Raw genomic sequence first — 18,225 nt, 5'->3', positions numbered from 1 at the left:
TGAAATTCAGCGATGGACGGAAATCAGAATTTCATTAGTTGGAATCGAGTTCAAAGGACTTAAATATGCATACTCCCCTTCCTGTAAAACTGATTTCAAAATCTGTTACAATGTCAAGAAACACATTACACATTTTGCAGCGTATTACAGCACATGAAATGCAACAACAAATGTCATTACTTTCAGCACTAAATGTGGATAAACATTTACAGTGTAACCCCACTATAGCACACCTCATTATAACATGAATTTGGATATTGCACAAGTGTGGCATGGCTCCCAAAAATTTGTATATTTGTTATCTCATGAAAAAATAAACTTTCTTTTTCAAATCAACAAAAACTAATGTGTAAAAAATTCATTTTCATTTTGTTGAAGAAATCATCTACGAATTTGGATATAAAACCTAGCTCATAAGACTGAACAATAATTTCATCGATTACTTGATGAAGAACAAAGTTCTGTACCAAAATAAACAAGAGTTTGATTTAATAATTTGGCACAATGTGACACATTCTTGAAGAAATTAATTTTCTTACGATTTCTTGATATGAACAAAATCTTCAAAGTTACTATCATTTGTTATTATTGGTTTTAAATGTATCAGTAGTCAATCACTGCCCTTTCATCCTATCTTAATTTTGAAAAAGGTCAGCTTAATAAAAAGCGGATTAGTGTTAAACATATTATTACTGAACTAGGAAGAAAGAAAGCCAGTAAAGTCATTTCCAATTTTCTCCAATATGTTCTGTTTACAATTTTTGCTCAAAGGAAAGAAAAGATTCTCATCTGAATTTATAATCAATTAATTTCAGTAATTACAAATTATCAATGTTAATCTCACTAATAAAAATGACCCCATTGTTCTTTAACAATAATTTTTGCTGTAGCTGTTCAAACAAATAGGGTAAAAAGTGTTAATTAGTGCATAGTTATAACGGATAACGTGATACAGAAATTAGACTCTTGAAGCCCTGGGCACAATTAAGTCTACACATGCAATTAGCATTGAGATTTAGTTCTTACAAGTCAAACAAACAATGTGGTGGTCTAAAAATGCATCTTAACTGAATTTATATATCTCTTAATTTTCATACCATTTTATGGGAAAACAATAGATTATCGATTCCTGGTCAATAACCCATCAAAGATACCAGATGAAACAGGTTTATGGACCAAATGGTCCACAGTTTTTGTCATTGCCACACACACGTAAAACAATCCCACCCCAATTATCTTAACCCTCTTTATTTTCTGGCTTCAAACCATTTACATATACACAGGAAACAGACCTTCCAGTGTCAACATGGGTTGGAACAATATCATTTAAGTTATAGGGGTACTGCTGATGTGCAGTGAAGCAAAGTCACAAAACAAATGTGTCACTGAATACTGGATTTATGTAAAACAAAACAAAATTCCCCTATCCTTTAAAGAATAACTCAACATTGATTTAGAGAACTCACTCTGACCCTACAAAATTGAATGGTTTACTTCCAAACTTGGTTCAAACTGTTTACATGTACAAACACACCTATTGAATTATATCCCAAGAGCATTACTAGGTCAATACCTTTGACCTTTTTCAGCTTAAGTACAGTACACGTACTATTTAATCATTTTACATGCTTGTGGCATGATGTCCCAGTGGTAGACATAACTATAAACTGCCACACCACAGACAACATAGCAATATGACTACAAGATTGTTAAAATGCTACATTTAAAATCCAAATTACATAAGTCCAGCAAATACGAATGTTGCAACAACAAAAAAAAAAATTTCATAAATTTGTGCGAATGTATTAGCAAGAAATTACTGGATCTGAATGGACCTAGCAAATGTTCATTATTATAGAAATGTATGCACATTTTTTATGGAATGACTATCATAAATAAAAACAGATTTGACTCATGTGTACTCATACACAGCTAAAGCTTATGTTGCATATTTTGTATACATAAAAATAAATATTAATTACTTGTTTAATATGGAACAAGTTCATATTTAATATACATTGATTTATGGTGGTAACTGTGCCAGTGAAGCTGATATTTTTGTGCCTGCTTTTATTTCCTCCCTCACACACACAAACAAACAAACAACCCAGCCCTTTTTTAGTGCATGCATCATTTTCTTCAGCTAACTGACATGGCAGGTTAAATAAGATTACACAACACGTTCACATTTTATGGACCCCAACCATCATGTTAAAGTGGATTCAAAATGTATGTGCCAGACACTGTTTACCAACTATACAGTTGTATATAATCTCTTATTCACTGTCACAGTGGCAGATCATTTTTTTCAGGTTTTGTCAGAAAAAAGGTTCCATTTCTAAAATAAAAAATGGTCATAAACATAGTGACCGAAGCTTTGGGTCCTCATTTTGATAAGTCCAAGACATGTGCCGCAATGAAAAATGTGCCATTCTCATTGAAAATCCTCCCTCTTTTTTTAAGTCAGAACCCCTGACCAAAATTTGCAAATCTCATGATTTGTTATGACTTCTCTGTTCTGTCACATGAATGATATCAATCTAAATGTACTAATTACATACTTTTTTCTATATCTTTAATTTGTTATGACTGTATTAAACTAAATACCAAGAAAGAGCAAAACCCAAAAAGTTTTGTACTATTGAAACCATAATTTATTTCCCTAAAATATAAAAGAAAGAATAAAAAATAACAGTATGGTAAGTGAATACCAAAAGTCCTAAATGTTTTATCATTTCCAAAAGATCAAAGTGAACCAAATGAGTTCCAAAGGCATTCCAAATGATATTCTGTATTGTAATGATGTAACGACAATTACGAAGAATCACTATGTTTAATCCCAAACAGTCTTTAAATGAATTGACTGTAATTTGATACAATTATATACTGAAATACCTTTTAAATGAAAATTAGAGGACAGTAATTCAAATGAATGATTAAATTAAATAAATTAATCAATCCTCTCTATAACTCTTCCAAGATTTATATTACTACTAGGAATTCCTAATTCTAAGCGTTGTATCTCTAATATATAATGCTAATAAGTAATAAAGAGAATGCAATACAAGGCTTTGAATGAATCATCTTAGTATTTTGAAAACTCTGAGACTATCACTAAACAGATAAGCTGTACTAAAACAAACTCATCACCAATTAGGTCATTTTTCTTACAGAACTTATGTCTTGGAGTAAGGTCACATGATGTGTACCTGAACTACTGTATTCCCAACCTTGGAACTTTATGAATGAATCAATCAACTTGATACATGACTCATCTTTAAAGTGCAAACTACAATCATAGGATATCACTATTAAAAATGTCATTAACTAAATGACCCTTACAAAAACTCTTTTTACAAAAAAAAAGAGAAGTTCAATTTGCCAGTTAGATAGCCCTGGTAAACAGACATTTATAAAAATTTTAAAGAAAGTACAACACTTCTAAAGGAATGAAAATCTCATTAGGGGGAGATAAATGGAGTTTTGGATGAATAAGTTTTGACTACAACACATGTACATATTTGGATTAATACACAAAGCTTGGATAAATGAAACACTGAAAGGAACACAGGTACCTGGATAATGTAGTAGTAACATATTCAATTTGCACTTGTGTTTTCATACCAGGCAAAGGAAGGTGGTCATATGTATGAGGTTGATAGACTTTGCATTGGTTTACTCCTCCAAAAAAGACCACACTGGGGCAATATCTGATTCATTGAGAGCAAGTCAATGGAATTTGGAATAAGTCCCTGTGCAGCTGATACAATAATAAACCAATTTGATACTTAAAACTTAGGAATACTATACACAAGGCTTACATTAATCCTTGTTGCTTCTATGTTACATTAAACCTTTTTGCTTCTATGCTACTTCCAAGCAAAAGGATATTGCTATGTTGTGACTCAGATGCATCGTGTCAGAAATCACTGCAAGGGACGGACAAAAGCTGAAAAATTAAAAACAAATTTCTTAGAACGCTTTGTCTAGCTTGTTCAGTCACCGCTTAATCCCTTACTGAAACACAAAATTTTAACTTTCTGTGACCTACATAAGCTAGCATGTAGTACAAACTGATAATATAAAAGCATCAATACAATTTTAATTTACAATATATTAGTTTAATTGAAACTGAACTGAATGAAAAAGTTTAGTTAAGTTTTTCTTAAAAAATTATGGAAACAACACCATGTCCTGCTGCAAAACATAAAGCCATTATTAGACTTCATTCTAATCAGCTAATAGAACACAGCTGTAACTAATAACTTTTTAGTGACTATTTTAAATTATGCAATCAAATTTTAGTGCATTAGCAAAGTCCGCACTAAGCTTGATCATGTGATCACAAAATAAAACAAACAAGAGTCCTTACTTTTCTTACACTCCCATCCTTGTGTATGACCATTGTCCATCAATCAGCCCAAATGTAATTTAGGTTTCAAGCAAGTTTCAACTGGCCATGGGTGGCTGGGTATGCTTGCTTTTACAAATCACTCACACCTCACTTCTGTCTTGGTCTCTTCAAGCATTGGTTCCCAAGGGTCACAGGCCTGCCAAACCTAATGAGACCCTCTCAGCAAGGCAGTCCACATTTTTTTGCTAAGTCAGACCAATTTTCAGTAAGGCAGAATAAAATATCAATTATGCACTGATATTGTCAATTTGGAAAATATGCATTTTAAGAGTTCTGAAGTGAAACTGGAGAATGATGCAGCAACAGCAAATATGTTCAACTAAAATATTTGTAAAGAATACATGCACCTTAATTACTACCTGTATAGTGTTATGTATATTTTATGTAATTGTTTCTTTGTTAGCTTTGAATTTTTTTAAATTTCATTACATGCTACTGTAATGGAACATTGTAAGCTGGACTAGACCTTGTCCAAAACTGTGTTCATTTCTGCTTGACCTGATTAACTTTCTTTTATTTCATTTTATATACTTATACATAACTAAATTATTCTTTCTGTGTATGGGCTTTATTAACAGAAGACCATTTTTAATTACTTTTATTTCATTTTATGCAAACAACTAACAACAGCTTCATTATTCTTCATGTGTGCGAATATCAGGATTTGTATTCAAGTAAACAAGAGGGAGTAAATATATTTATTTGGGTCAAGTTTTTAAAATTTCTTAAGTGAATTTTACAGGTTACTGTGTTGTAAGTAAACAAGGCTTATTAGATCATTCTAAAATATTATTCTCCATTGGGTATTTTTTTTAGAAAATGCCAATTGTAACCTGAGGTCAAGTATGTGTTTGTGTGTGATTTGGATTTTTAACATAGCTTTAACAATTTTTCAGTCATATTGCTATGATGTCTGCAGTGTGGCAGTTTATAGTGATGCTTAGTACTGGGGCATCATGCTGCAGACATGTAGCATGATGTCCCAACCAGTCACATTATCCTGACACCAGGCCGACCAGTCCTAACACTAAACTTTTAGTGCTGAGCACATAGTGAGGCAGCTGTTAGTACCAATTTTGTAAGTCTTTGGTATGACCCATGACCTCCTGCATCTGAGGCAGATACTCTAACCACTAGGCCACCAGGGCAGTCCTTGAGGTCAAGTAGCGAACTATATAATCTTGTGATTGTGAGGATTTGGTGCTTTAATAAGTTGTATTATGTTGGGACTAGTTGGACTGAATTTTATTTTCTTCAAATTATTGAATTTAAGTGATTATTTTCTTTGGAAATACAAAAGAGCTCTGATAAAATTCTTAGATAAAGACATTCACTGCAATATATATTATATTCAAACCTGGAATCATATTACTTTGATTCAACAAAAGACTGTTAAAACACTTCAATAGCTACCACATATACATCATCAACTTCAGTTTGAGATATTTTCTGAACTTTTACTGAATATTATTCAGGACTTAAAATTACTTGGGTCTTCTGTCTGTAATTATTTTGGGATTTAATTCGCAATACCATAAAATGTTTTTTTTCTCATTTTCACTGTATATTCTAGGGAAATAAATTTATTTAATAAATTTTACAAAGCTTGTCATCTTTTGCTCTTTTCTGTTACTTATTTTAAAAGCATTGACTCTTGACAATAGTTAACAAAAATTTCAGTTCCAAATCCTATTGAGTTCAATGGCTTCATGTCATCTCTCAACCTGATGTAGTCCCTGGCTTTTTCTTTTTCAATTTCATGTGGTGATTGCAATTATCTATCTCACCACAAGACATACAACATACTCAAGTCAACACAACTGTTGCCCTCCAAACGTTTTCCCCAAGAATCTAAATACTCCCTTTAATTCTTCTAAGCTATTTAAACTCTTTAAGAGGCTTAATGTCCATTTCATTCTGAACATGCTTCATATTTTGACAATATAAACAAACTTCTATCAACTGCATTGGAACATCCTTGGCCTTTCTGTCATGTCGACAAAGAAAAATCGGATGTAATCTGATGTCATTTAGAGCAATATTCTGAACTACTTTTATTCACCAGGAACAATAAGGTGACGGAATGAGACAAAGTCAGTCAGAATAATCTCATTTGTTGATGTCACAACATTGGTGAACTCTGCCAGAGTCAAATCCCCACACAAAACTGATTTGTATTCCTACACCTACTTCCAAGGTTATTTCACATCCTGATGGAAATGGCTAAGTGATGTTCTGAAACAGCTTGATCATACAAACATTTTGCATGTAAATATATGTGCAGTTAAAAGCATCTATGGTACTCTTATAAGGTTAGTCTGGCTCCCTGACCAACTCCATTCATTCTAATCTGAATATGAGATCTGAATAAGGATTTTACCTCAAAACTCGTATTTCCATAATTTTTTCTATTATTTCCTAAGCATGTTTTTTTAAGGGCCATTTCCTCAAGACTTCTGGTCAAATCATAAGGGTTGGCAGGTCTGGGGTCAGTGGTCCTTCCAGAAGTCTTCTCATGTTCTTCCTCCACCAAATATACTGACTGCCATGTTTTAGTTCATGGCACATAAATACCCATATAAAGGTACACAAGGTAAAATACACATTACCTAATTCTAATACCCACCCATCTCCTGAAAACAATGTGGCCAGATCAAATCTAGATTATTACAGTTTCTCAGAAATAATAAGAATTAGAGCAAACAACAGAGACCCTGAGCTGCCAGCAAATTTCGCAATGGCTTGTAAGGATCTATGTTGACTGCAGTTTGAATATATATATATATATATATATATATATATAATTGTTTTACAGATATATAGTAATTATTAAGTCATACTGTAAACTTACAAATTATCTGCAGTGACAGCAAGTCCCACAAATAGAAACAGCCACCATACAAACTGTAGTGAAAATAAAAGAGTGGTAAAAAAAATTATGCACAAAAACAAATTCAACTGCTAATGTAAAGTATAGGCTGCACTACAGAGACTTCATGAAAACAAAAACAAAGTTATGCATCCCTGTACATCCCAATTTCAACCTTTCTTGGGTAGGTCCCTAAAAGTACGTACTCCCTCTGGGGCAGATGTCAGCTAGTTTAGCGTATGTGCATTTGATTAATCATGTCCAGTAACTGTACATAGGGAGGTTTGGTTGTGACCATAACAGGTTAAAAGTTATTCCCCTGAGGGTAAGTTTCCAGAGGTACATGTAGGGTTATCTAGCAGTAAATATCAGCTGATTATGTGCATGTTTCTCATTTCATTCCCAACAAAATAAATGTATTTATGGTTGTAAAAAGAGGATCTCAATAGTTTCTATGTTATGATCCAGAGGCTAAGTTCCTGGGGGATGCAGAAAGTCCCTAAATAAGGGTTGCAGTCTTACCTGTGGACCCTTGAGTCATTAATCACACATGAAACTCTTGATTCAATTAAATGTATGGAAAATCACCCCCAGTTATACTTTAGCAGCATGATCAAAATTTCAAAAGTGTTCCCCCCCCTCCCCAAGTCTACACCCATAAGATTATCATTGACCCATGTTAAGGGGGTGGGGTTTCAAACACATTACATACATATGCAGGCATGCATGCCCGAATGCATGGATGGACCATATCCCAGTATCCTGAACCTGTAACAAGTTTGGCTATCATGTAAGTCCAAGATGACATATAAGGCCATGGTCAGACAACAGTAAAAGTAATACGGATCATGCATGTGTTCAACACCGATTACTTCAACACCGATTATTTCACTAATGGGTGTTAATATTTACATATTACATTTCACTTTAATTGTTAATTGGATCCTCATTCATTCCTATTCCTTTGAATGGTCATTATTTACACACCCTGAGGAAGTACCTCAAATCATTGTTAAAGTATATGGACATTAAAAGGTGTGATCCAGTACAATCCGGACTGAATGTCATGCACTTTGATGTCACAGTGAAAGCTACACATGTTGAGAAACAAATATGTACTACCTAACATTGTGATGATTAGACTCGATGTGCTCTTTTCAAGACCCATTTTAGTACCTGGTTACCACTCTAAAAGTATATTTTGATCAGTGATTTTCGTCTGTAAGTTTCTTAATGATAATAACTGTCAATACAATGCTACAATAATCAGGACTGTAAAGCAAAATTAGTATTAAATTTTAAAACAACAGTGTATGTTTAAAATGAGTAAATATGCATACATGACCTGTATGACTGTTACCAAAGTGAAAATCAATGAGATTTTCAAATCTTAGAGAGCTCAGGAGGACCCCAGTAGCAACCACTCAGGAAATCTCCCGGTATCCCAATGGGTCAGTTCACTGCTAAATAACGCTCTACTCTCTTCATTCTAGTTTCTAAACCCAATATCCAAGCACACCATCCAAAAGTTAATTTACTCCAATGATGACCAAGTCAAGGGGCCAATCATATCAAAACAAGGTGCAACATGTGTGTGTGAATGTGTTACTTGGATTTTTAACACAGTTTTAACAATTTTTCAGTCATATCGCTACAATGTCTGCAGTGTGGCAGTTTATAGTGATGTCTAGCACTGGGGCATCATGCCACCGTCATGCAGCATGATGTCCAACCCCGGATGCGGGAGGTCATAGGTTCGAAACCCAGCTGAGTCATACCAAAGACTTATAAAAATAGTACAAACAGCTACCTTGCTAGGCGCTCAGCATTAAGATGTTAGTGTTAGGACTGGTTGGCCTGGTATCAGGAAAATGTGACTGGGTGGGGCATCATGATTTATGTCCATGGCATGATGCCCCAGTGCTAGACATCACATTAAACTGCCACACTGCAGACATCGTAGCAATATGACTGGAAAATTGTTGAAGCTATGCTAAAAATCTAAATCACACACACATTCATATAGGTATGAGAAACAATATTAGAATTATCAAACTGGCCACAATCATACCAATGTGGCCATACTGAATCACAGATGCAGGGATAGACTTGACAAAAAAAGAAAAGCCATTCAGTTTAGCCTTGGATCTTTTGCAATATCTTTACCAGCTACTTTGCTTACTGACCAGATCAAAATTTTGTGTTAAATGCAAAAATGGTGATCTCCAGGCTGACTCTTGCAGACAGGCATCATTCTAAGTTAGCTATAACAGGACCTTAGGACAAACTGCACATCAATTTTCATGACTGCCTTCCAGCAGGGGTACAAGAAGTAGTTATGGTGGCGCTCTACAGTTTTGTATTTTGCATAGGGTTAGAATTTTAAATAAAAAGAAGTTCCCCAGCTTTCCTCACTGGTTATACTGGCTATTTAAATAAGACCTTAAATATCTTAGGTATAATTCAAAGAACCTTTAATTCCCTTTATTTTGGTGTATGATTAATGGGTGTAATATGGATTATAGAGTATACAGCTTGGCCTTACTCCAGATGTGCACCTTTCAAAAATGTGCTAGCTCCACTTGGTCACTTTCACTTCTTGAATATCAGAGATCAATTGTGTAAAAAAGAGCCAATAACTTTTTTTACATTTTATATATTTGGTAATTCATTCATTGCACTTTCAGAAGCTGGTATTGTCTAGTCTGGCAAAATTCATTTTCCCTATTTTAATAGCTGTTATGGATAGTGTACTTTAGATTAATTCAGGCAGATTTTTTTAGCACAAGTGAGCAGTCATTTTAGTTAGCAGTGTGCTTAGATCATGTACAATTTCCAAAAGTACAATATCCAAAGAAATTTCAGCTACATTACATTAAAATAGCATAGACGTATGCCAACATGACAGCTCCGAGAATAAAGAATCGTTATCTGTGTCCAGTTTCATCATCCTCCTAGCTGTAGTTAAGGAGTGGCAACAACAGGATAGCTGTGCTTACAGATGAATATCCCAAAAAGTGGACATCAAATGAAGAATTGGATCTTTTGATAAGCTATAATGGCCTTGAGGCCAGTGAAATCATTAATAATAATAACAATAATAATAATAATAATAATAATAATTATACCAGAAGAATGAGTGCAAGGGGCAGGAGTTTTGAGCCGAAACTGCAGTAGACAAGGTTTGTGTAGTCGATGAAACCCTCATCTATCTGGCAGTCATCAGTCTTGGTCACAAATACACACACATCTGTGCTGTTCATTGTATGTAGGTAGCTGCACTGTGGGAAAAATATCATAAAAATGTTATGTTTAATTAATTGAAAACAGAAACTTAGTTTCATAAAACTAAACCTTAGAATATTTTTACACTGAAACTTAAGTACACGTAGAAGAATGCATTTTTGGATAGGATTAATTCAGTCACTATGGACTACTCATTATTTTTGAGTCAGTATATATTTAGTCTTGAAAAAGAATAATGTATACACATCATATGCAGTATGTACAGCATGATATTCTCCCTGATAACCTCCATCACAAATACATTCATATCCCCTCTATCACTTTCATCACAAATACATTCATGTCCCCCTGATCAATTCCATCACAAATACATTTATACCCCACTATCCCTAATGATCAATTCCATCACAAATACATTTATACCCAACTATCCCTAATGATCAATTCCATCACAAATACATTTATACCCAACTATCCCTAATGATCAATTCCATCACAAATACATTTATACCCAGCTATCCCTAATGATCAATTTACCTTCATATTCCCAACTATCCACAATGATCAATCACATCATAATTAAATTCATACCCAAATATCCCCAATGACAAACTCCACATATACCTTCATACTCCCAAATATCCCTAATGATGAATTCCATCACAAATACATTCAAAAACTCCCAAATACCCCCAAGGATGAATTCCATCACCAATATATTCAAATGATGACAATATAATAGTTTCAATCACATTAAGTCCTGGAATATAATGAATTTTTGCATGTGTTAGTGGCTCCAGTCTTTTATCTTCCTTAAGTATTACAGTCATGAGTGGGACTCATCTGAAACTTGATACCATGCAATTATATTATCTCATCCTTTATGAAAACCAGCAAATTCAATTAATTTTTGTTCCTAACTCACCATGTCCAAATCATCATCTCTTAATCCAAAAAGCTATGAAATTACAGAATGGAAGGGAAAATATGGCAGAAAATGTAAGATAATGAGTCACAACTCTGAAGATGTAGTGTCAATAACCGGACACCTTTTAAATGTTAATGAATAATAAAATACCATTCTATATGGTCCATACCTCATTTTATTTCTACAACTGACAACTGCACTTATGTACTGGGAAGTGCAGTATCCAATTTCTTCCACGTAAACAGTGGAGTGTGAAGGTGATCTTTTGCCTTTTGTTTTTTAATACAGTTACACATGTAAACAGTGCATTTAAATAATACAATGGATAAATGTCATGCAAGATTATTCTATGAATAATTTCTCTTATATTTTTCAGCATTGCTGATAATGTATAATTGATATCTCCTTCTATCACAGGTTTAAGGAAATTGTAAAAGATACGCAGTGACTACACATTTAAGACTGATACTATAATGCATGGTTTTTCAGTAAACATCTTTAACATTACAGTCACCTCCTTCTGTGCTTCTTAATGGTCATGATCTTGGACATGACCACAATCATCGTACTGATTAGTGGGTGGACGGGACAGTTGCGTGGGCACTCAAGGTCATGGAGCACCAAAACAGCTGATAAGAATCAAAATGCAGGAAAATCATTGATGGATATCAGTCACCCCATGCAGTTGCCATTTACCCTTAGTAAGCCAACGACAACAGCTGCACTGCTAAATAATACTCTACCCTACTGGTACTTCTAATTTTTGTGTGAGATTGTTATTCCTGTATATTTAAGAGTTTTATAGTTCCATATAAAATTTATTATGCCCTTATCAAGTTTGTTTAAATTTTTATTATCCATATCAATAGATTTGTAATTCATATTAAAGATATGTTTAGGCCACTTAGGCCCACTCCATTATGCATAATGGCGATAAAGCCCAGATATTTGCGTTTTCTCTAATTTTTTTGATTAGGTGCTTGTAGTTTAAATATTGTTTTCTACATCATCTTTTCTTCCCAAAATATCCCAAAAGCTTTCACTTTATCATGCAAAAGGTGCATTTTAGACCAGGGTGATTACCTTGCCAGTTACCTCTGTTTAGAATTTTGGTCTTGTTATGGTCTATTTTAGAACCCGATGCTTTACCGAAGTTATCAAATTCTTTCTCTAAATGTTGATAGGATTTTGCATCCCTTATAAAGTTTGTACAATCATCCGCATGTTGGAGCATTTTAAATTCCTCTTTAAGGTTTGGAATTTGGATACCTTGTATTTTTGGGTTGTTTCTTACATTTTGACTTAGAATTGCAATTGCTATTATATATAATAGCATTGACAGTAGACAGCCATGCCTCACTGATCTCTGTATATCAAATTCTTTCATACATTTTCCATTTACCTTTACACATGAGGTTATTCAGTCCACTTTTGGAAGTTTGTCCCGAAACCGAATTTATCTAATACTTTTTGTATGTAGTTGTGTTCTAATCTGTCAAAAGCTTTTTCTTGGTCAAAAAGGACCATGGTAACTTTCGTACCTGTTTCATTTATGTAGTCTATTAATGTTTTTATATTTAAAATGGTATCTTGTATATCCCTCCCTTTATCCCAGCAAGTCTGGTTAACATTTATTATTTTACCTAACCCACCCTTTACCCGATTAGTTAATATTTTACTTAAAATTTTGTAGTCAGTGTTCAGAAGTGAGATTGGTCTCCAATTTTTAATATCTTCTCTATCACCTTTCCCAATGTAAATTATATTTATAACTCCTTCTCTCAATGATTTTGTTTGTTTTTTTTTTACTTTAAAAAAATACTACTGAATAATGCATTTAGGATCGGCATAAGTTCACTGTGGATTTTTTTTAATAGAATTCCATAGTGAATCCATCTTTTCCTGGTGATTTTCTCTTCATTAGTGAAGCAATATTTTTCTTGATCTCTTTGTCTGAGATGACATCACACAGTTCAGTGTTCTGTTGATATCATCTCACATTTTACATCTTTTAGATAGTTGTCAATTGTATTAAAATCAATGCTTTGTGTAGTTTATAAAGCTTTATAGTATGAATATACACTGCTTATTATTTCTGTTTTTCTGTATAAATTTCATCATTTATTATAATTTTATCTAGTATTTTTTCCCTCCCTTTCTTAGTTCCGCTCTTTTGTATAGACCCTGAGATTTGTTTTATATTTTTGTAAATTTCCTGCTCTAATTATTCTTTCTTGGAATTCTACTTCTTCTATTTATTTTATCATTTTTAACAATTGTTTTTTTTTCTTCTTCATCCATTGTCCTGCTTAAAGTTATTTTAATTTGTTCTTTATCATTTTTTAGTTTTTCTGCCCTCATATTAGAGTATTGGATGGCCACTCTTTTTACTGTTTTTCTTAGGGTGTCCAATTCTTTTATTATATCTTTATTGTCTTCATTTGTAAAAGTTAATCATTCTTCCTTTATTATATTTATAAATTCTAAGTAATTTAAAATTTTGTTATTTTGTCTCCATTGTCCAGGTCCTCATTTACATCTATCCTTAAATTTTAACTCAATAAAAACCATTTTATGGTCTGATAGTTTAAAATTGGTTATTTTCACATTTTTATATATTAGTGGATTATAACTGGCTCTGTAAAAATGGTCTAATCTACATGGTTGTTCTTGTTTATACTCATAGGTATATGCATGTCTTAGTAAATTTATATATATCATATAATTTGTTTTTCATTAAAGTTACCGCTTCTGTTTTAAAAAGCTTATCATTTATTGTTAAATCAGTTGTCCTATCTATTTCATCTTCTATTCAGTTAAAATCACCTCCTATAATTCGATATTCCATTTAGTAATTTTGCAAATAGGTAAACAGATTTTCTATAAATAATTGTTTTTTACATCTATTGGCCAGGATATATATGTTGATTATATACCAATTTTGTATTTTAATATGTAATAGTCTTCCTTTATAATATCCCCCTTCTCAATTCTTTCCCAGCTCACTCCATTTATTTTTAATTATCGTGGCCACCCTACCTCTTGTATCATTATTTATTACATTACAAATTACAATTGAATTAAGTATTTCTTCGAAAAGATATTTAAGTTCTAATGTGAATCCATTACGTGTTTCTTGCAACATAATACCATCAATGTTTCTTTCTTTGATAAGTTTGTCTACTTTTGTTTTATCTATTCCATTACTGTGTCTCATCGCAATTTGGAAGTTTATTCCTTCCATTTTAACTACACTACGCTCTTTCTTACGAGTATCTAACTTCAGATATTTAAGTGGCAACTGTGCACCTCACAAGAACTTCCATATCTTTCCAAACTGCCGATTTGCAATGCAGAGTATGTTCATAAACAATGAGCTAAAGAAATATTTTTCTTGGTATAATTCTTCACTATATATTGAATCAACCAAAATGACCTTTTCAATTTGGCCAAGTTCTGGCACCAGCTTATCTATTTCTGTTTGGATTAGAGTTGCATGTCAGCAAATTAAAGTACCTTAATAATAATAACATTTTGTGTAATCAGTATTCAAACTGGGCCATCTCATAAGCAATGAATGATGTACATTCAAACTGTTTTGACAAGCAACCTTATTACAAGATGCAACTGTGGACATCCATTGTACTTTATTAAGTGCATTGCCTTGGCAATTACTCAGTTAACACATTAAAATAATCAATTAACCATGCCTTTCTTTTTAATCTTTTTGCTCTCATCACAGATTAAGATCTCACCCAAATTAGTGGTTCCAATTTCCTATCAGGAAAAATTATAAAAGCATTTGAGGAACATATTTTTCATGCAGTTATGTTTTAATACATTCCATTTTTCTGTTACAGATTCTCATCTATATATGTTATCCAGTCATCTAATATCCAGTAATTTTTTCAATGGAAGAGGCATTGTTCCCTTTACTACAAAGTTATATCTTCCTAAGTTCAGCATGTATTAGACATGTGGGTGCAGAGATTTAAAATTAATATATCTGTGGTCACTTGTTGAAAAGTTCTCATCATTCATCAAATGATCAACAATATCTAAATTCAATGTTAATACTAGATCCCAAATGTTATTTCCTATAGTAGGTTTAGCTACAAGCTGATACAACAATTTCTCTTCTGAAGAGTCAATTAATATATAAAATATTTAAAGTCGCAGACATAAAATATGTTATTGTGTTCATGCATCTGAATGGGCTGACAAATATGTTGAACTATATTCAACTGGTCAGGGTCCTCGGGTTGCTGTGAGGTCCTAAGGACCTGCCATTACCAATCACTGCCATCTCACCTTTGTCCTCATGGGCTCCAGTCTTGTGCTATATCACTGTATGTATGTGAAAAAGCTTGCCAGTAGCTTCCTTTGGGTTGATGGTTCTTACTGGGTTCTTCCTCTACCAGTTATACTAGCCACCATGTATAACCTATCATATGCTGAAAAGTGGCATTAAACCCACAACAACAAGAAGATATTCAACTTGTCACATTCTTGTATATGTGCTAATCCAATTAACATACTCAGTTGTGGAAATTTTAGCTTTAACTCTTGTCTTGAAGTATTCAATGTGATGTAAACTTTCTTTAAGCATAAAAACAAATCTCCCTCTGTCCTATTGCTGGTATGTATCTTCAGAATTAATTTCAATATTTCTATCAAGATAAAAACTTTAAGTCAGGCATTCCAAATTCTATATTACTGATATTACATCACACCAAATTTCACTAAATGACAATGTCCAGATCCTCTGTAAATACATACGTATAAGTAAAAATAAACGGTAAAAATATAAACATTGAGCATTAAATTACATGTACTTTTATTTCAATTCCACATTACTGAATGAAAAAATTTAACTGTCAACATTAAATGAATCAGGAAAATCATAGTCAACTAGATAATTCACTAGTTCATTTTGTAGATTTTCAGTTATGTATTTTCCCTTATCGGTCCATATATGGAAGTGAAATGTTTTGCCTTGTTGGGTTTAACTCTCACTAGATACAAACATCCACATCAGACTTTGGGTTTACATTCTTTTTCCTTCTGCCTTTGTAGTTTCATAAAGTCAAGTGCGAATTACACTGTAATAAATATATTCATCATATCCATCATATCCATTGCATCTAGTCCTACAGTGTAAGACACCTCACCTGATATTTTTGTTTTGTGTGGTGAGATGTTGCCACCCCCACCCCCCAATCATTATATCACTCTGGTGGCCTAATGGTTCCCCCCAAATAAAAAATATCATGTGAGGCATCTTACATTGTAGGACTACCATTCAATCCAGTTTTTAGGCTTTTGCATTAACTTTTTTTTTGTCTCAAGATTTTTCATTACCACTTTCTTAAGTTTTGGCTTTTCCCTTCCATCAAGATTGTGCTGATTTTATCATCAGCTACAATGTACATTCATAACCTCTGGGAACACTTCATTGTTTGGGAACTGTTTATTCCATTACTGGAAACCCACAAATAAAATAAATAATGAGGTTTCTATCTTTTCTCTTTGTTTATTCGGGTTCGTCAACAAGCAAATCGATTATGTCTGTAACACTTGTGACATAAATGTAATATCCACCAGTTATAATTTATATTCTTTGATGCTATCAAAACATCCAAAAGTTTTTGTCATTATTTAAACAGGAGTCTTGACATTTGATCAAAAAAGTACGATGAAATCTATGACAACACGAAATCACCTTATCGGAACTATAAATTGTGTTACGTTATAGTACCGATACGGTGATTTCGTGCTGTCAGATTCCCTCGTACTTATTGAAACGTCCAACTCCTGTGGCATTGGGACCAATTTCATAATTATAAAATCATTTATCCTTTTGAAATCCAGCTGCAGGCCTAAAATCATTAAGGTATTTAAAAATGCGGTATAATTAACGGTATAATTAACGATGCAGAGAGAGAGAGAGAGAGAGAGAGAGAGAGAGAGAGAGAGGGAGAGAGATTCACCTCAATGTTATCATGACCGTCCTTGAGAGCAGTGGATTTCCCGGGATTTCCCTTACTTCCGGTTGCACTAAAATTAGTGTAGGTCTTCATAATATCTGGATACAAGCCTAGTTCCTTCCGCTTCGGATTCCCAACAGTGTATCTGTTCTGCCATATATCAGACTCTTTATAGGCACTTCCCTGTACGTCTGATACGTTTTCTTTGCTTTCCAAGGAGTTATCATCTGATTTGGTGGCTGAATTCTTCAAATGTTCACAAAAATACATCGGAATTCCAAACATGACAGATAATATTACAGATATCTTTACTATTTCCATGGTCACTTTCACTGTTCGAGGTAATTTTGAAAATAAATCCCTAAAACTCGACAATGGATAGAGGTTGGACTCTATGTTCAGTGTCTTTACACCGATGAAAATCCGGGTATCAGTACGTATATTATCGCAGGTCACGCGTTTTCCGTGTTGGTCTAAAAATAGCCTACCATCAGGCTAGGGTTAGTTCATATTTAACAACATGTTAAGTATGAACTAAACCCAGCTTTATGAGATTTTTTCAGGAGATGTGTATCTCTTTATGGCATCGCAGTTACACATATGGTTGGCCGTCATTTCAAGAGATTACTGCCAGGGGCAGAGGACCGAGCAATATTTCAACTCCACCTATCCGAAAGAAAAATGCAAGAAAAAAAAAACCAGCGCGAATCAACCGGAACGCTTCCATTTCTGTTTTCTTTCAAGCTGGATAGTTTTAGCTCCTTTTTATATGGTATGACAC

The 18,225-nt window shown here is 33.4% G+C and overlaps 1 protein-coding gene across 2 annotated transcripts in view; it reads right to left on the bottom strand.

Annotated features, from left to right (window-relative positions):
* The window catches only part of LOC149776777 (mitochondrial sodium/calcium exchanger protein-like), a 109,948-nt gene extending 92,085 nt beyond the window's left edge, over window positions 1-17,863 (bottom strand). For both annotated transcript variants that reach the window (XM_089941455.1, XM_089941456.1), the window contains exons 1-4: window positions 17,448-17,863; window positions 10,412-10,564; window positions 7,266-7,318; window positions 3,893-3,949 (exon numbers count right to left, since the gene is read on the bottom strand). In XM_089941455.1, the coding sequence (XP_089797581.1) occupies window positions 3,893-3,949; window positions 7,266-7,318; window positions 10,412-10,564; window positions 17,448-17,765 (581 nt within the window). In that variant the 5' untranslated portion in view covers window positions 17,766-17,863. The remainder of the gene's footprint in view (window positions 1-3,892; window positions 3,950-7,265; window positions 7,319-10,411; window positions 10,565-17,447) is intronic.
* Window positions 17,864-18,225: the final 362 nt, after the last annotated feature.

This window comes from Sinohyriopsis cumingii, chromosome 18, assembly GCF_028554795.1.
Source record: "Sinohyriopsis cumingii isolate HCF-2022 chromosome 18, ASM2855479v2, whole genome shotgun sequence".
Lineage (NCBI taxonomy): Eukaryota > Metazoa > Mollusca > Bivalvia > Unionida > Unionidae > Sinohyriopsis > Sinohyriopsis cumingii.
The sequence above is the reverse complement of the archived record's forward strand: the minus strand, read 5'-3'. Positions and strand labels throughout refer to the sequence as shown.